At 38.7% G+C, this 21,021-nt stretch overlaps 1 protein-coding gene across 2 annotated transcripts in view; it reads left to right on the top strand.

Annotated features, from left to right (window-relative positions):
* PRKCZ (protein kinase C zeta) overlaps nt 1-21,021 on the top strand; it is a 93,628-nt gene that overhangs the window by 7,999 nt on the left and 64,608 nt on the right. For both annotated transcript variants that reach the window (XM_035116949.2, XM_035116948.2), the window contains exons 3-5: nt 509-630; nt 7,373-7,462; nt 8,403-8,453. In XM_035116949.2, coding sequence (XP_034972840.1) covers nt 509-630; nt 7,373-7,462; nt 8,403-8,453 — 263 coding nt within the window. The remainder of the gene's footprint in view (nt 1-508; nt 631-7,372; nt 7,463-8,402; nt 8,454-21,021) is intronic.

The following is a 21,021-nucleotide window of genomic DNA, read 5'->3' as shown; positions in this document are numbered from 1 at the left end:
AATCGCGTAAAGCCAGGAACCCCCTGAACCATCCCTATCTGTGCGGAGTGGGCCTTGCCCTTCACCTTACTTACTGGCCTCTGGGAAGGAGGCACAGGGGCTCAGAGTGTCTTAGGGGCCTTGCATGACTTTCCCAGAGCACAGTAAGCAAGGCAGAGGGCTTAAAAAGCTCTTTTTGCTGTGGGTTCCACTCATGTTTATTTATTTGGTTTTGGGTCAGGTGTGTAAGTGGCGGGCTATCTTTCCCTGATAGTTACCTGATTTCTGATTTTAACTTTTTTATATGGTTTTTATGATTTTATGTATAGTTGTTGTGAACTGTTCTGATTTTTTTAAATGAATTACTGTAGCAGTATATAATTAGCAGGTGTTGGGTCAGTAAAACTGTTTGTGAGATTCTGAAATGCAAAATTTCTAGGGCTGCTGATAGATTGCCTCAATCTTTGCAAATGTCTTGTGGTTTAAAGTGAACACATGTAGCTATTGAATCTGAATTCATCTCTTTCAGGGATATCCTCATAACAAAGCTGGGTGCATCCATCAACTATGGTGAACTTTGTGATGAAGTTAGAGAGATGTGTAATTTACAACAGGAACAACCAATTACCCTTAAGTGGATTGATAATGAAGGTATTTCAGACTCATGTAAATATGCTTCTGCAAATATTTCTCTGATGCATTTTACAGCAGTTAATTAACCTGGTGTGATGGAGATATTAAATAGGTAACTTTTAATTTTGAATCATTGTCAGTTTTCAAATTTTCACTTAAGAGATATCAAGGGATATATATTTTAATAAAGCCCAGATAATCAGGCATGTATTGCAGGTTGCTCCAGTCCTTTCTGAAAATGTTATGTTATGTACTCTCTAATTCTGATGCGTGAAGCATAACCTTCCTTTATAAATGTGGGTGTGATTCTTCCTGACATAGGTACTGTGCACAGAAGGATTTGCATAGAACCAAGCACAATTTCTCCCCATCCCCCCAGTATCTGTGTACTCATCAGGTTATTATGGGGCAGAGGAGGCCTATGGATGCCTCTCATACCTTTGCTGGAAATGTAAGCCCCTTTCTTTTGAATGTCTGATGCAGTGTGATTGCACTAGAGGTAGGCTTTGTTCTGCCCTGCAGCATGGTTGGGAAACTTGCCCTCTAGATGTTGCTGGATTAGAGCTCCCTTTATCCCTAACCTTTGCTCGTAAGCTGATGGATGTTGAGAGTCCAACAACATCTGAAGGGCCACAGCTCATCACCACTGCTCTATGGGGATTCCTTTTAAGGAGGTGTGCTTGTGAGGAGAAGAATCATACCCATTGACTACCTTAATATGCCACACTTAACTAATGCAGTGTTCATTTTTACAGTATTTTAAATGCATTCTACCAGATTGTTTGTTATTCCTCAGCTTTCTGTTCTTTAATTGTTTAGCAATACCCACATAAACTAGAAAGAGATTAGTGATTATACAATTGCAATGTGTGTTTCCTAGTATGAACTTGAAGAGTGTGTATTGCTTAATAGACAAAACCTCTCTAGATCTTTTTATATACTGCTCACATCATTTCATAGAGACTTCTTGAAATTCTAGAAATTGATTCTAGAATCAATTTATACAAAGGCAAGTGGACATGAATTTGTAAAAGTATTTGTTGTAGCCACTGAATATAGGAGTCTCTGAAATCTTGTCTCACCTTATGTAGACAAGCTCTGCTAGCTAGACTTCAGATACTGAGAGAAACATACCTCTTCCAAGTTCTGTGTGTACAATAATGACTCAGTTGTGTGCGCTTTGTTTGTACTTGCTTTCAAGATGATGCTTCAGCGATACCATGCAGAAACTTGATATTTTCTAATTGAGTGTAATTTGTTTGCATAGGACACGTGAGTTGAGAACTGTAGCAGTTCTAGGGTCTTTCCTGCAGATCTGTAAATATTCTCCAGACTATGAGTGTATTATTCAATACTTAAATCTTCAGGCAGCTGCATCAAGTATTGCAAGTGTGACTACTGCTACTGAATTGATTTATGGTGGTTTGATGGGAGAGGTGTCCCAAGTGACAAGCCATAAAAAGCATGAACATAGCACTTAATGCAAGGTGAATCATTCCCATACTTGTTTTTGAGTTTAGTTTTTGTGTGTGCTCCTATTTTACTCTCGTTGAGTACATTTAAAGAATATTGGAAGTTGTCATGCTTTAAAAGCATGGTATCATTCTCCTGATGTTTTTTGTTTCCTACTCCCAGTAAACTTGAAAAAGCTTTGAAATACTGAGGCATCCATTAAATTGAGTGAGCCTGTTTCCCAGATGTATTCAAGTGGAGAGGCACTGTGAAGGGGGCTTGTCAACCCGTCTTGCTTTTTAAGCATGCAAAAGTTCCATCAGGAGACTTTACCCCCATTTTAAAAACTGAAAGACCACTGACAAGGGCTGCATGAAAGTTGTGCCAACAAGAAGCTTGCTGAGTTGAAAGCAGTTTTTATGGTGAGCATATGTGTCACTTAAGCTAAGAAAGGAAGCTCTCGTGGCCCAGTTAAGGATTCAACATGAAGTCTCTACCTATCACTATTTACTGAGGGAGAGAACCCACCCATGTACATATCTTGTACTATTCCCCTCACTGTGTTGCTGTAATATCCATGATTCTCAAGTGTGAAATGGGCTTGTCTACAGACCCACTTCGTTGCTCTAAACATAGCTGTTCTGGCCCTTTAATGCAGATCTCAGGTTCCTGAGCTTTCTTGACTGGCTCTCTTCTTTTTAAGTCTGTTGGAATTCTGCACCTCCCCACCTCACAAGGAGGATGGGGAATCCCCAACTTAGAAACATATTACAGAGCTAACCAAATACGACATATAACCCCATATATACTGGAAGATGAGACAAAACAATGGATACACCTAGAGAGGGACTCAATCGAAAGTATCTGCACCACAGCATACCCATTCCTCCCAAACAAACTAAGGAAAATTCCCACAACACTTAATAGGTACACACAAACCATGTTCAAAGCATGGAAAACAGAAACAGGCAAACTATCCCCAACCCCATGCCCACTAATCCCCTTGGCTTACCACCCATTATTCCACCATGCAGCACAAAACCTCCAGATAAAAACCTGGCAAACCAAAGGCTTATATTGCCTAGCAGACTTTTATAAAAATAAGAAACCTCTGTCAACACAAGAAATACAGGATAAACTAGAAAATACCCAAATACCCTGGTTAGCACAACACCAACTACATGCCCTCTTAAAAAATCCAGCAGTAAAATCAGCAGCAACTAGGCCCCTGACAAGCTTCGAAAACCTCCTCCTAACGACAAAGGGATGGTATCTGTAATATATAAAATACTACTCCAGAATCCCATGAGTCACCTAGACACAATCAAAAGACAATGGGAAGATGACATAGGCTACAAGATTAATCCCACTCAATGGACCAGAATGTGGTCTAAACCCCCCTTTAAATCCATATCAACAAAAAGGAAAGAACTCACTCTGAAACTCACCTACAGGTGGTACCTAACACCAAGAAAACTAGCGCTAACACGCCCAGGAACCTCACCAAAATGCTGGAGAGGCTGCACCTTAACAGGCACATATTTCCACATGTGGTGGGAGTGCCCCCAAATCCAGCTATTCTGGACAACAACCATACGGGAAATAAGTAAAATAACCAAGCAAACATTAGAAATGACCCCAGAATTGGCCTTACTAAACATTTTCCAAGATAATAATGTACAAGTACACTACAAAGAACTCATAATGCACTTACTCTCTGCAACCAGAAGCACCAGAAGCAGACACTGGAAAGACCTGTCAGGAGTAAGCATGGACCAATGGTACCAAATAGTATGGGAGATAGTCCTACTGTACTAGAAAAATTAACCAATTAGCTGAAACTGACATTGGGACAAATAGAAGAAGACGACTTCACCCCGGTATGGCTCCCCTTTATCGCAAACACAGCCCAACAAGACAATGACAAAAACCCACCAACAGCATACAAATTGATATGGCTAACCTGATCCAAAACACCCACCCACTCCACTCACACACGAAACAAAGACCACCACAGCCAACCACAAATGTGCAACCATATCCTAGGCCAACCCCAACATCTCTCACCACCAAAGGAACACAAGCGAACAGCAGAGAACTTACACAAGTGATGCTGAGAATAAACCCCACATATATTAAGCAAAATAGAAACACCGTCACCCGACCCCACCCACCCTCCCCCATCTACCTCTTTCCCCCTTTTTCTTCCCAATGTCTAAATAAATGAAACTGATTTGTAAAAATGTTATGAGAGACATTGCACATATATTTGTAAACCAAGAAAACCTTCAATAATAAAAAAGTCTGTTGGAATTAGAAAAAACAAGTCTGGGAAAAGAACTCTCCTATATTTGCAATAAGACTGGTGTGTGGTGCAATGTGACATGTGTGGGGTAACTGTGCCATAATCTTCAATATACTTAACAAAAGATTCCTGCACTGCAGAGTCCTGTATAATTGCTATCTGAAATCAGATCTTTCCTTGACTATCTGAAAGGGAGAAATTTTCCTCAACAGTGAAATCAGAATATTTCCTAGGGATTTTGCTTATGGGCCTCTAATATCAAGGGTATATCACTTGATATTCATGTAGCAGTGTTCAACTTGCTACAGGAAAATCTGATAGAGTATTCCCTTATTGTTCGTATTGTATATTTTGGCACATTTCAGGCAAGGACATGTTAGGTGGTCAATAGGATGCCTTGAGCAAGTCATAGTGGTTCATTTCACATATCTGCAGTGTGCTCTGTATGGGGCTTCCTATGTGCTTGACCCAGAAAAAGCAGTTAGTGTGGAATGTTGCAGCACAGTTGCTGACAGGAGTAAGACTCTGTCAACACGTAACACTTCTGCTCAGATACCTGCACTGGTTGCCTTTTTGTTACCCGGCCCAGTTCAAGGTGCTACTATTGGTATTTAAAACCCTTAACACCTTGGGACCAGTTTACTTGTGGAGTTGCCTTCCCCATATGTGCCCACTCAATTTTTACAGGTGTCACAAAATGCTCATTCTGAAGTTATGAGAAATTTACTTTTTAACATGGCAACATCTGCACTTTGGAATTCCCTGAATGTTGACACCAGGCAGGCACCTTCACTGTACTCTTTTTGGTGCCCGATTAAAACATTTTTGTTTTAGTTTGCCAATCCAGACACATAGATGTTGGCATGTTTTCATCTTTTTATTGTTTGTTTTAGGTGCTTTTCCAGTAATCTGAATATTTGTTGTAAACCACTTAGAGGTTTTATTACGATCAATGGGTAAATTAAATTTTGTTAGATAGAAATTTCAGTTTACAATGAACATGGAGGTTAGTTCCCTTCTGCTCCTTCCCCACTGGGAGCAACAAGCCACAGTCCCTGGCTTGGCATTACATCTGAACTGGAGATTGCGGTATGTTTCACTTCCAACAAACAATGATTGGTAAACCAAGAACAAAGTTTAGCTTCACATTGTGGTTCTCTGCTCTCCAAACAAGCTCAGTGCTGGAGCTGAGTGTAATGCTTCGCCAAGAATGATGGTTTGCTGCTCCTTCTACAGAAGGAACAAAGCAGGAGTGATCTCCTCATTCATGGTAAGCTGTTTACTATGCTTTTCTGCCACATGTGAATGCTGTCACTCTTGTTATCTCTGCATATCCTGATCTCCTTGGAGGAAGGAATATCCATAGGAAAATACTTTGCTTTTTATGTTTTATTGTAATTTTATTGGTGTGAGCCGCCCTGAGCCCGGTTTTGACTGGGGAGGGCTGGGTATAAATAAATTTTATTATTATTATTATTATTATTATTATTATTGGACTGGTCATGTTTGGATGTCGGATTATGGTCTTCCAAAGCAACTACTCTATTCCCAACTTAAGAATGGAAAGCAAAATACCAGTGGTCAACAAGAGGTTTAAAGATGCTCTCAAGGCAAATCTTTTTAAAAATGTAGTATAAGCACTGATAACTGGGAAACACTGGTCTGCGATGGCTCCAATTGGAGAACAGCCTTTACCAAGGTGTTACAGACTTTGAAAAAGCATGAACCCAGGGTGAGAAGGAGAGACGAGCTAAGAGGAAGGCACCTTTGGCAAATCCTCACTGTGATCAACTCCCACCCAGAAATCTCTGTCCCCACTGTGGAAGGACGTGTGGATCCAGAATTGGCCTCCACTGTCACTTACAGACTCACTGTTAAGACTGTTTTCATGGAAGACAATCTTACTCGGCTTTGAATGATCGATCACCAAAGAAGAAGAATCCTATGCACGGAGCTTATCTGTGAATAAGCTCCACTGAACTATCTTCTGAGTAGACATGCATAGGAAGAGTTTGCATACATGGAGGATTTGCTCTACAAAGGTTTTCCTGCCCCTTGTAATGCAGCCTTTTTTATTTATATTATATTATTTATATTATATATTACATTTATATTATATTATTTATATATATTTCAAATTGCTTGCTCTGTTCTTTGGTTTTAAAGTACTGTACTAGATGGAGCTAGACCGTGTCAAAGAGAGAAGTGTATGCAGCTTTGCCCTGTGGAATTTTTTTTCAACCTCATGCATTTTTTCTGTAGTCTTATTGCTGTTACAATTTAGACTAAGCAAACACCTTCATTTCTAATGTGGTGAATGATGAACTTCGGAGGGTCTCTCTCCTTCCTGATAAAGCTGAAATCAGTCATGACCTTGCCTTCTCCCCTTCTGTTTTCAGTCTGGAGCTAGCAAGGATTGCATTTAGCACAGATAATTAGTCCTAGCCTTCAGAGTGACTTGCTCAACTTCTGCATCTCCACACCTTAAAATTTGTGCTAATGATCCATATATTTGGAGGAGCTGAAGCTCTTCTGAGCCTTATCCTTATTGCCAGATTTGGGAGGGGCACCACCATGAAAAGTGGATTTCTGAAAATTTTGTGCAACTAAGATGCCTATGGCAAGAGTACCAAAGCACTATATCTGATATTCCAGATGCATAAGTAGACCCATCCCTTTCCAAAAGGGATGGAGATTATCTGGAGAAGTACAGGTGTGAGAAGCTACTCTTAAAAAAACCATTTGACTATACCTGCCAAGTGCATGTGCAAGTACTTTGCATGGGCCTCTCTGAATCCTGCCTTTGTAGAGGGATCAATTTTCAGCAAAATCATGAACTTCTTGTCACTGCTTGGTTTTGCTGAGATACTGAATTAATCTTATGTTTGGTGTCAAAGATTCCAACCTACACTCCTGACAATTCAAACAAAACCATGAATTGTAGAGCCATGTAAATTTGGTTACTTATTCCTCCTTGTTCTCATTCTCTTACTCTTTTGGTAGGTGATCCATGTACCATATCATCTCAGATGGAACTGGAAGAAGCATTCCGTTTGTACTGTCAGCATAGAGATGAAGGGCTCATTATTCATGGTAAGTGATGGTGCTGCCTGAAAAAATCTGCTAAACTTTAAACAGCGATTTTACATACCTTTTTGTATGGTATCCTTTTAGCAGTCAGTTTTACTATCTGAAGCTTTCAACAAAAAGTCTAGCTGTGCTCTTCTGTCTCCTTTTGGAAAGATTATGTAATGCAAGAGTGTTGCTGCTTAAATCTTTCTAGTCCTGGATATGATCCTATCCCCACCCAGCATCTTTCTGTTCCCGTATATGATCTTATCTCTCACCACTCTCCAAGCATGTACATGTCTTTCTGTACAAAAAAATTAAAAATCCAATATGTGCATGTAAAGCTCTCCATCTTGAAATAACTCTGTCTAAATATAGCTGGCATAGCTGTAATATCTGTTTTGTTCGCCGCTTAGCATTGGGTCCAGCAGATATATTTGATTTGATTATTTCATTTCCATACCGCTTGATATATTAAAATATCTTGAAGTGCTGTATAAAAAACTATGAAATTCATATGAATTGGCCCCAATATCCCCTGTTGCCTGTGTCTGCCAGCCTTGATGATGTTTTGATTTGCAAGCTCATCCATCTCATGTTTCAGTTTTCCCCTCTTCTACATTTGTGCTTCTTTATTTTAAAGTATTCCTCAAAAAGCACTCTCTTTATCTAGTACTCTTCATCCTATAAATCACTTTTTAGCACCTATTGCTTCTGCAAACATTTCCTAGGTCACCACAGGCTTTTTTTTTCCTTCTGCACTGACTGGATCATCATCTATACCATTTGAAACCCTGTTGTCCTCTGCAGCTTTGTCCTAAACAATATATTTTCAAGACACTGCCCTGCCTTTGTATTCTTCAGTTGTGGAAGTAATATATCATTATTGCTTTTGGATAAAACAGTGAATGGCTAAAAATGTAATTCGTTAAGACATAAATATATACTTCATGTTTTATTGCAGTTTTCCCCAGTGTTCCAGAAAAGCCAGGCATGCCATGTCCAGGAGAAGACCGTAAGTACTTGAATGTGGAGGTCCATTCTTGTGTGTGTGTGTTTGTTTTTGCATTAGAGTATAAAATACCATCTTATCATTGAAAATATTTTTGTTATGAAAAGCATGTTTGTGTGCTTCAGTATGCTTGTGATGTACTGTGAAGTGTGTATGGAGGTATTTAATTTATTCCACTCATTATCACGTTAATAAGTGGTAATACTTTCAACATAGGTGAAAAGGATAAATTTATTGGCTGTTACATAAAATTGTTTAGTAGGTGAGCAGCATTTAAGCTGATAGTTCTTTATGCACTCATCCTTCTACTTCTAATGTTGTGAAAGTATTAGAATAGTATTTTATGAGAATAAGTTGGGCCAGAGTTTCAGATATACGTATTAATGCAAGGCCCTTGGGTACCTTACTTTTCCAAGTGTGGGTGGTATTATGCAAATAGATGCTGAAAGTGTCAGACTTAAGAAGCCTAGTGAGGTCAGTATACTATTAGTCTTCTGGTGCTGAAATACTGCAGTTAGTTGGTTGGATCCAGACTAAGTTAGCTGCATTTCATTCTCACTGAAATCAGTGGGACTTAAAGCCTGTCCAGCTTGTCTCATGGATTTCAGTAAAACCTTAGTTTCATGAACTGGATCCAACCAATTTTATCAAACTATAGTCAACTCATGGAAACAGTTGCAACTAATTTGTGTAAACTGCAGAAGACACTAATGAAGATAATGTTAAATATTCATATTTAGGGGTGTCTGCATGTCACATTGTTGCATGATATCTCTATTTTAAAGTACAAAGAAAATTGCACATAGCACCCCAAAGTTTGTAAACATGTAGTCTACATCCAAATAAGCACATGACAGGTTCCTTGAACCTGAGGGAGATTAGGACTTGTGCTTCTAAAAAGAGCAGACCTTGTTGATAAATGACATCAGTTGAAATTTGTAAAACATTTGTGATACGGCATTGTTGAGGAGGGCCTGATGTTCAGGAGTGGGTGGTAGTTTTTAAAAACCTTGAGCTACTTTGGGCGTTTACCCATAAAAACAAAATGGCACAATTAGAGGCCATCTGCAAGCCACAATTTGAGGCAAAGTTATATATTTTATTGGACCAACCACTGTGTAACTGAAGTCTTCCTTGGCAGGTAAATAAGCCATGTCTGTAAGATCCTAGGATATGATCTGAAGGTACATGAGACCCCCTCTTTTCTGAAGCTAAGCAAGTCTGGTCAGTACCATGGAACCAAATGTACACTTTCTTGGGTTCCATGGTGGAAGAAAGATGGGATATAAAATGTCAGGGATATATAATGTCAGGAAATAAAGTTTTTGTATTCAAAAGTCTGGATATCCCTTTATTCATTCATCTGCTGATGTTGGTTCAATAAAATATATCTCCTTAACATTTTTTTATTGGTCTGCCTGCCCACTGTGGACTAAAAGGGGTATTTGTGTGTGGAGCTCAACTTCTATGAAGCTTCTCTCCCTCCTCCTGGAGGTTATTCCTGCTGCAAGATATGTTTATAACCCTCTTCTGCGGTAGCACCTTAAAGACCAACTAAGTTTTTATTTTGGTATGAGCTTTCGTGTGCATGCACACGAAAGCTCATACCAAAATAAAAACTTAGTTGGTCTTTAAGGTGCTACTGAAGGAATTTTTTTATTTTACTTCGATCCAGACCAACACGGCTACCTACCTGTAACCTCTTCTGCGGGATTAATAAGAGAGAATTCTGGAAAGCAAGCAATTAGTCCTAGATCTACTGTTGCTATAACGGAGCAGTTTTTATGGACCATCTAACAAAATTAAAACATACAGGTACCTTATGTGCCCAGGTCCTTAGGCATGCCTAAAGCAGCCTTTGAAAAGCAGAACCCCTAATTCCCTTGAGTTTCAAAAGCAGACTACAGCTTTTGTGTGAGGGGAGGGCTGCTGTTCAAGAATTACATATTCAGAGCCCCTTACAGAAGTAGTTGTGCCGTTCCTGCACTGTAGTGAATCAAAGCTAGAAAGGAAAGAATCACATACAGGTTTGGGGTATTGAAAGAATCACATCCTGGAATTTACTTGAGTAAACTCTAGTTTTCTCTTATAAACTGATATCAAGGAAGATTTATTCCCTGCTATTTAGTTACAGGAAATTATTCAAAGCAACATGGCAAGATTGCTCAATTTTCAATGACCTTAATAGAGTGAAACTAGAAATTGGTGTCAGATAAATGCTTGGTGATCTGTTTCATTCTGTGTCCTCACTGACCATTGCTATTATGCATTGTGCTTAATGAGGGTAGACCTAGGATCGATTCACACAGCCCTTTTAGCGTGTCAGCATCCAACTTGATGGTGCTCATTTCTGATAAGACTATTTCAACATACAATAAAAAGTAGTTTATCAGTCCTTGAATTTGCCCTCCGAAATAAGAAGCTGCTAGTTCACTTAGTAAAATCCGATTTCCTTTTTGCTTATAGGTAGTCAGCATTTGACCAGAAAACTGGAGGCTGAGGATGACAATGTCACTGAGCAGGGTTGGCATGCTTTTAAACATTGAGGGTCATACTAATATATCCTGAGATAAAAGATTGCAGTGAATTTGTGTACAAACCAAGATCTTAATAGTCCATACAGTGTACTAAAATGCCCTGGACATTCCATTCAGCCTCTTGTTTAAATACCCTTTATGCATGGCACACTTTATGGAGTCTGAGGATAACAAATAAACTGGATAGCCAGGGAAACAGAACTATGTCCTTGCAGTGCAGATGGTGTACTCTGAGTTTTCATAGTAGTAATGCCTGGAAACCTATGACCACTTAGTTCAGAAATAAATGTAATGTCTCTGGGGCTTTCTTTACAGGTCCCAGTCTCTTCCAACTATGGTTAATGAAATAGTACTAGCTGTTGGAAACAAACACATTTCTGCATATACCCATATTAATGTTTATAAAAAGTGGCTTTTAAAAAGGCCCCTGGGCCAAAGCCTAAGGCTTCATAGTTTGGATATAGCCCTTCAATTCCCTCATTGAATAACTATTCAATTGGGTACTTTTATTAGGGCAGCGGGTACTTTTGTGTACATTGTTGTGTGAGGTCGTGGTCTGAAAAGCGGCTTATAAATATTCTGAATAAATGAATAATAAGGACAGTTAGTTTAACACCCATAGAGGTCTTGATTTGACAGGCACATTTATAAATTATGGATCTGTATAGACTCGGTTGACCTAGTTCTTCACTGGTATGTAGAATGCTCACGCTACTGTGTTAGTGGTCAGGTTGAATCACACTTGAATTGTTTGAAAAGCCTGCCTAGTAGCATGCAGTTGGTGAGTGACTTCTTAGGATTTATCTGTATTCTATAGGTATGGAACCTTACTGGAAACATGATGCTGAGAGCGCTGCCTGTATTACTAAGCATTAAAGATGGTTACCAACCAATGAATGGTATTGGCTGGGATTAATTATTAACTGTTCAAACAACTGTGGCCTGTACCGCACACTTGGGCTATGCTCAAGTGTGAGCAATGCTTGTATATAATTTATCTGGTTTCAGTCAATGCCATTAGCAGCATTTTAAGTGTCTTTATACAGTCATCTGTAAAATAAAGTTTTATATGAAAGATAATATAGTAAGAATCTGCTATATTTTTATTGATACATTTCTTAATGGAAATAAAGTTGAAACTTTAAAAATCTCTTATAAACATTGGTTTAATTGATTTTAAAATTCTCACTCATTCTTCTGTCTGGTGTTTACAGTGAGCCATATTTAAACTTTATGCTGGAAAATTATTTTCAGGGATAAGTGAGAAATTTTAATTCTTTGTTCACTCAAAATATGCTGCCACTTAAATTAACAATCTGTTTGTGCAGACTAATTTTTACAATTGTACAAAAATATGGACTTTCTGGAATGAGTTGAATAGAGAGCAGTTGGACAAATTGTTCCTCCCCTCTGCCTTACGACTCTACATATTTCATATTAGGTTATTAAAAATAGGTATTTTATCATGATTTGTGAGCAGAACCCTGATTTCTGGCCTTATTTTTTGAGTGTGAGCCTGACTGTTTACATTTTTTTGTTGCCACAAACTTTGATATGCATGAAAGCAGTAGTTGTTTCCTTAAATGCTTTTAACTTACTCTGATTTTTAGAGTAAACTTTAGGGATGGCTTTTTGCTTGGGTTCTATTTGAAAATAAGATGTGATAACTATATTTTCCTTTGAGCAAAGCTTTGTATACTATTAATTCAACAGGGCTATTTTGCATCTGTTTCAAGCAGCTGTTCTAAATTGTGTTCCTGAAACATATTGAACTATATTTTGTTCAGAAGCTTAAATAAATATTTCAGGCTTATTTTATTTAATAATGTAACCAGACTTTCCTCCTACTCTTATGAGAATCCCATCTGCAAACCACAACAATCTGATATAAAATAGGATTTCACCATTGCTTAGTCTCTGAACTCATAGTGACCCTGTTTGTGTTCCCACCCCTTCACTTCCTTGTCTGAATTATCACGTGTGTGTAAATGCTATCTTTATTCCTTAATCAAAGGTCCTGGGCATGACAACAGCAATTTCCTTAATCAGGACTGATACATATGCAGATCAAGTTGGAATTCTGGTCTGTGGAGTAAGGTTGTAGAGTACTGGAGCTCCTTAATGCAGGTTCATATGTGCTAATTGATTCATGGATGTAAAATGAAATGATCTCTCTTGGATGTCAAATGTTACCCGCTTGCCTTCGGGCCTAAGATGCATTTATCTGGGCTAAGTATTTAGGAAATAGTTAAAACCACATTATGAAAGGTGGTTGAGGCACTCTGTATGAAAAAGCAAGTGAAGCCTTATCTGCTGCTTTATTGGCAAGAAACTGGCTCTGGGCTCTGTGGTGTTAGAGGAGTAACAGTGCAGCTTGATGTGGCTGCAGTATCATTTATTAAAAAACAATCTGTGGCTGGCAACTCTGAGTTTTGAATTGGCTTTTGGCTTCTGATTCCTTGCCTATAGAGAGCCGTAACAATATCTCTGTTGTAGCTGCTTGCTGTGGCCTCGTGAATGTATATTTATTAGCAAAGTCTCTGTCCATAATATTACAGGAATATTTGTTCTTTCTGTCATCGGCTCCTTGACATCCATGCCATGTTTTAGTTTGTGCCTCAGCTGCTAGCTACAGCCTCTCAAGGGAGCCAGTACCACCCGTGCCTGGATACATGAGGCAGAGATGTGAAAGAGAGAGAACAGGATAACCAGGCTTCCATTAAATATTTGTTCTTAATGTTCAGGCTGATTCTGCCTGTCGCCCTTTCTGGGTGTCTAGTCCTATTCAAACAGCAGCATCAGTGAAATAAGGGCAGGGGGAAATCTCATTGCATGCCTACTGCATTGTAAAGCATAAAGAATTACATGCTGAGGAAGCAAAAGAATAAAACCCAGTGAGTAATGCATTTCTTTTCTGTAGATTTTATGTGCCTTTACTGTGATTGTTGTGAACCGAAGCCATTGATGCAGTATGTCTGTGCATGTGGTGCAATAGATAATAGAAGTCAGCATTTTGCTTATCTAGCTGCCTTAGCCTACAGTCCTCCTCTGCAACCACAATTGCTACAAACACAGATTTCGCAGCTGCCTCTTGCGTGCACTGGGATGTGGCTGAAAGAGCTCTGAGATATAGTGGGGGGTGGGGGGATTTGCCCTGAAAAGACGTGTTCTTGCCAGGTGACGGGTTTTTTTTTGGGGGGGGGGGCACAGAGACCAGACAGAGGAGTATGCAGAGTGAGTGATGCTGCTGCTAAGAGAGATTAATGAAGGAAATGTATCCCAAAAAACCTGACGGTATGTGAGTTGGGGCCTGTTTATTTGAGAGTATTGTTTTCTTTATTTCGCAGATTTGTTTAGTGTTTGGTTTAATTGGTTACATTTGAAAAAAAGCTTAAAATGAATTAGTGTATTCTGTCGTCATGCTGAGGAGAAGTCGAATGGTACTGCATTGCTACATCAGACTAAATCAATACGTTTAATGGTCAAATTGTATTTTGTGCGGTAGCTGATGTTAACTAGAGCTTTATTTGATATTTTTCATCAGAGCACTGGAAGGGAAGAATCATTTTGCTCTTGTTTACTGTATAGCAACCCCCTCCTCTCCAATGTCCTTTTCAAGTCATTGAGCCACAGAATCTGGTCAAGGAATTTAATCATATTTATTCACAGGAGTCTTCAGCCATAAAAAGACTATCTTCTTTTGCCAGGTATATATTTTATATTTGGTACTGGTGTTTGTATATTGGAGCCGGTTGTTGTTCCTTATGATCCATTTGCCGTATATTGTTGTTGAAAATTAAATTCTAGGTCTTAAATGGTTTTCTGATGTTTAATCAGCATGTTCCCTTCGGAATTTTTGTTCGATCTGTGCAACATATTATAAGGATGTAGTACATGGTATCTCAAATGGAAGGAAATAACGGCTTGTGGCCTGTAAATATTGTGCAACTCATAAGGGCAGGTTTTCCCTTTATTTGTTGCTGTATTAGCAGCAATGATTAAGTTATTCAGAGCACGTGAACAAGACCCATCCCCCAATGAAGAAAAGAGTGACTGCGACTATGGAGGCAACTCTAAAGACATAGCTTTGCTTGCAGAGAGCATTTCTTTTGTACTGCAACTACAGTACTAAGAAATGAGGTTTATTGGCTAGACAGATTGTGTGTGTGTGGGAGTAGTACAACTGTTTTTGTAGAAAGTAAACAGTTACGTAGGTATTAGCTGCACCACTATTTCTCAGCAGTGCTGAAATCCCTGATCTGTCCCTTTTAGTGTGCTTGTGCTGTGTGTCTCCACCCCACCCCCAAAGTTCATGCATGTTTTTTATTTCTGAAAAATAAATGGGGAATGTCTGTCATATGTCAGATTTGTTTGTTTGAAACAAGTTACATGACTTCTTCCTCTTTAATTGCAGCAATACTTTTCTCTCTTTTTCCCGTTAAATCTGAAATGACCATAACATAATAGCTGGGATTCAAAGAATCACACAACTATTCATTATGTGCTCAGGATGGCATTTGGCTTCTGTTTCTCAAGTGGCAGCCCTTCCTGTCACGTGGCAATCTACTTTTAAAATCTGAGGGCTTTCAAAACAGAGAGTTATCTGACATATGGACCTGCTACTTTGGTCATACCTGTGTTTGCCCTTGACTGCATCTGAAGTACCTCTTTAGACGTTGGACTGTGTATGGAAACCTCTCTAAAGGGGTACTATTGGTTTGACTTTAGAAAGTACATGACCTGATTTTTACATCAGGATTGCCATAGGATTGTATCCAACTAAGTTTTACTCAAAGAAGACTCATTGAAACTAATATACCTTAGTCAAATCCGTTAATTTCAGTGCACTAGGACTATCATTGGCTGCAACCCAGTACTGTCATAAACTTTAAAATGTATTGGTTTGCATATAGTGGAAGTTTAATTTTAGGATGTCTAGTCTTTGGCTTTTGTCGTAAGTTAAAACAGAAAATTAAATGGCAAAGGTGGCTTATTTTCTTATACACATCTCAGCTCTGCCTTGTAATAAATTGCTCTGTCTTCTAGGGCCAGTGTCAAGGTAATTTTATTCAGTCCTTTACTATCATCCCTTAGTTAGCAATAGTTAGTTTCAAAACCTGGTTAGAGAGAATTCTTGTTAGAGCTAGTCTTGTTTCATGGTTAATATTTTGTGATGACCTAATTCTTAAATAATAGTTAAGGCCATGTGGAGAGGCAATTTTTATGTAAGGTATGTGTGCATTGTGCAATCCTGTAACCTATAGTCATAGTTAAGAGATTGTAAGTGTTATATCTGCACTAGCACCTTGTGCTATCACCTAGGCTTCATAATGCAATGTTCTTCTTAAACCTGTACAGGTATCTCAAGCTCAAGCCTTGATTTTTAATATATGAACTTTTGACAGATCTGTTAATAAATTGCTTGACTGCTTGTTGGCTCGGATGTGCAATTGTGCTGAATTTGTTAAATAATCATTTTTCTTTCAGGGGCAATAGAGTCATGAGCAGTGTGCTCTCATAAAAAGAATCTCAAGGATATCTATCATAGTTCTTAAAAGGTGAAAGGGCATACCTAACTGCCCACAACTCTTAATTCAGCAAGTACAGCTTTGTAATTTCATAGAAAGTTCAGAAGAGGCAGAATCTACAAATCAGTGACTGTATTTGCCTTTGATGCCAAACCCAAGGTTGTGAACCTGTGGTTGCTGGATTATAATGTCCATCATCCCTGACTATTGGTCATGCTGGCTGGGGCAGTAATCAAGGTCACTGGTTCCCCACCCCTGCACCAAACCGTGGTTTACTGTGATGTGCATGAGCCACAATAATCATCAGACTCACATGCTCTCCCCTTCTGAATAACCAAGAGAAGTCTGGAAGCCATGGTATTCAGAAGTAGAATTCTGGTTTACCTATTATTAGTTTCAACCAGCTAGGTTCTAAAATTGCAGTTAAAAGTTGGTTTATTTCATATTAAAAATAGTATTAACCACAGTTTGTTGCTCTAGTGACCCAGCAAGCTGCAGCTAAAGAGTGAAACTTAAAACTTCAAAACTTCTAGCTAGACAGGACAGGAGGTGTTAGAGTACAAATCTGAAGCTTCAACCCTTTCCTGTTTTGCATGTTGCACTAAACCATGGTGTAAATGCAGCCACTGACTCAGTATAGAAGAGGGTGAAAGGTTGTTTTCTGCTGCTTCAGAGAAGCGGACACGGAGCAATGGATTCAAGCTACAAGAAAGAAGATTCCACCTAAACACTAGGAAGAACTTCCTGACAGTAAGAGCTGTTCGACAGTGGAACTTGCTGCCAAGGAGTGTGGTGGAGTCTCCTTCTTTGGAGGTCTTTAAGCGGAGGCTTGACAGCCATCTGTCAGGAATGCTTTGATGGTGTTTCCTGCTTGGCAGGGGGTTGGACTGGATGGCCCTTTTGGTCTCTTCCAATTCTATGATTCTATGAGTTTGTATGTAATGCTAACTCAAACCATGGGTTAGTTTGAACAAGCAAATATGCAGGTTCCTGGAGAGGGTATTATGGCTCCTTTTCTCTTCCCAAATCATTTTATTTCTGGGCTGAGTTAAGGCACACCTTGTGGTTTAGATCTCTCCAGACAAACCTTGAGCTGAAATCAAAGTTTGTCCTATGATTTACAGTTTGTGGTTGTCTAGAACAGTTGTACCATGAGCCCAGATTCAGATAACATGCTAAGACAAACCATGGTTTAATTCAGTGCAGCAGCCAAATGATTGGAGAGAAGCAAAGTGGTGGTCCATAGTTGCTCGTTGGTACTAAACCATGCTTTGGATGAGTGTTAGGTGCAAATGAGGGTGTTGTCTTTAGAGCTGAAAAGAAGAAGTGAAAATCAGTTTTCCTAAAGTTTAACTAGAAAATGTGCAGCATCTCCTATTGTGGAAAAATACCACACAAACCAGTTTATAGGCATATGTGTAATTTAGATATAATTGATAATATTTAGAACCTTTGTTGCAGTTCAGTGTGGATTGCTTTAACTCATGAAGAAACATGAAGAAAAATATTCGTATTATGAAGACAGCAAAATAATTGGTTACCATAACAATTAAAATGTGTTTGCAGTTAAATAAATAAATTATGCTATCTGAGAGCATAGTCTAAAACATGCAACCCCAACCTGTTTTCTGCACTACTCAGTTGTATCCACTTGGAAAAAAAATAAAACAAAATATATTTTTGTTTGGCGTCCTGTACCATGTAAGTATGCCAAACAGGCTCAGTTGCTTTAAGATAAGGGGTCAAAATCCAGTATAGTGTTAATGCTGTTAATGCTGATGTGTGAGCAGAAACCTTTCCTGGATGCGAGGCAGGAATTATTGGGCAAAGCATTTTCAGTGAGTTGTAAAGTAAATACCCATCTTATTGTTGTCAGCTAAACAAGTGTTTGTAATTTGATGCTGTAATAAATACTATTATCATTAAAAATAATAATTACAAAAAAGTTTGACCTCTCTCCAGGAACCCACTTGTTTGCATTAAATCATTGCTTGGCTTATCATTATGTGCAAACTGGGCTGTAGCAAGGACTAGAACAGTAGTGTAACTTTTGTTCTCAAACCTGGAAGCAGGTCTGATTAAAAGTGAATGACATAATTCTGCACATCGAGCGCTATTGGTCAAATGTATACATGTATTTTGCTGTTGCTAGGGCAACTACTATTTATCTGTGTACTGGCCTCAATCATAATTTGAGAAACCTCAAGAAAGGCACCCAATTGCCATCCAGTTCTGTTAAGAAACAAATAATCTTATTTCTTCATGGTTTGACAGACAGGAGAATTGCATTTTGAATATAATATATAAAATATTGAACTTCTGAGAACTCATGTATAGTCAGAATTGATGTTCAGAATTATTTCTTGGTTGAAACCAACAGGGAAGTTGTGAATTGATTTAGTGTGAGGCTTTTCTTAATTATTATCCAGAAGCTTTAGTATTAGGGTTATGCAGAGATTTAAATAAAAACATAAGACTGTTGATTGAGTGCTTTACACATACTGGTATTATGTGTGAAACGTCAAAAACAGGTCCTCTTGTGGAGAATTGGCTGCATGTTACATGCAGCCTGAAATCACTTTGCAGAACAGAAATTAAAGGAAACCAAAACAGATGATTTAAACTGTTGCATTGTTTCCTAGAGTTGGACTATAAAGGAAACATCTGCAATTGTTTGTTTATAGTGACTTTCTGAAGCCAGTTGCTTTGCCCCTGATTGAAATAATTGCTTTTTAATGTGGAGGTGGATAAAATTTTCTGTTGTAGTGGAAATTAAAAGTACTTACATTATGTCACTTAGGTTTGTAAATAGCCACCTGTGTGTTGAGTAAAAGTCACTTCAGGTCACCTGACATGGAAGTCTTGCACAATGGGAAAAAGTTAATTCTCTTTTCTTTCAGAATCTAACATAGATATGACAGGTGGACTAATACAGATTTCTGTTAGATGATAACATTTGCAGGTTTATTGCAAGGCTGCATTAAGCCACAGCAGCATTTTTAATTTCTGACTATTAGACAAGCAAAGTGATGCCAGCTGAAGCAAAAGTTACTTAAATTTCAGACTCATTTGATACTATTGTTATGGCTTAATGCTACCTGAAAGAGCCTTGAGCTTGTTCATTCCTCTCTCCAGTGTAGCTATGAAGAGATTAAAAGGCTTTACTTCTGTTTTTAGCTAACCATACTTTGGCATTATGTTTGTACTAGGGCAAACAGTGGTTAGTCTTAACCATGGTGTACCCTTGTGGTAGGTAATACTGTATTCTCAAATAAGTACATATACAGATTCACAAAATTCCTTCCAGTAGCACCTTAGAGACCAACTAACTTTGTCATTGGTATGAGCTTTTGTTTGTATGCACACTTCTTCAGATACACTGAAACAGAAGTCACCAGACCCTTATATATAGTGAGAGGGTGTGAGGGGTATTACTCAGAAGGGTGGTGGGATTGGGAGTTGACGACTGTTAATGACTGCATTTGGTCTTACAGGAAAAAGCAAGGGGTGAGATGGCTAAAAATATCTTTATCATGTATAATGAGATAAGAATCCAGTGTCTCTATTCAGACCAGGTCTCTCCATGGTTTTAAGTCTGGTAATAAATTGCAATTCAGCAACTTCTCTTTCAAGTCTTATTTCTGACAACTACTTTGAGATCTTGTATAGAATGTCCTGGGAGATTGAAGTGTTCTCCTACTGGTTTCTCTGTCTTGTGATTCCTGATGTCAGATTTATGTTGTATACAGATGTGTGTGTTTTAGTACAGCAGACGGACACAATACTTGTTTTGGAGAGCAAAAGGAAGTCATTCCTTTTGGACGTTAGTTTACTGTACTTTCTCTCCCACCGCCTTCATTTCTATGCTGTATAACTAATCTCTCTCACACACCCCACAATTTTTTTCCTCATACAGTTGGAGAATAAACTTATTTCTCCCAAGTTATGCAGAAACAAGCCAACTTCAAATGTTGTTTTATGAAGCTAGCTTCCTACAATAAACCATAGTTAACTTAATGTTTAGTGTTACATCTAAATATTAAACTGCAATTCATTGAAAACAGAAATGAAAGCTTCTAATCTCCTCGACAAGAGGAGGGAGCAAATGAGCCCAAGGCTCATGCATGTAACATTGAAACATGTCCAAACCATAGTGTCCAAATCCACTCACAATCTGGAATAGTGTGTGGCATGGCTTCAGCTGGCATACATTATAGTAGCATCTACTCAGGGTAGGTTTGGTAGGCCATCCTGCTATGAAAATATTAGTCATGTTGGTGTACTCTGTGTCTGGAAAACTTAAGCCTCTTCTGGCCTTAAAGGTCTGCTAACCCTTAAAGCTAGTACTGAATCCCAACCTGCAGTTCTGAGCTGGTTGTATGTTTGTTTCATGATCTCTGTCCAAGATTGTATCACTTTAGGCTAGGAGGAAGGTGGGAGGAGTTCACAATTGCCTCTGTATTGCATGGTTGCCACTTGAGTGCTTGCCTATGGCAATTGAGCTTC

Source organism: Zootoca vivipara, chromosome 6 (assembly GCF_963506605.1).
Source record: "Zootoca vivipara chromosome 6, rZooViv1.1, whole genome shotgun sequence".
NCBI lineage: Eukaryota > Metazoa > Chordata > Lepidosauria > Squamata > Lacertidae > Zootoca > Zootoca vivipara.
Note: the sequence above shows the minus strand (reverse complement) of the source record. Positions and strands in the feature narration are given on the sequence as shown.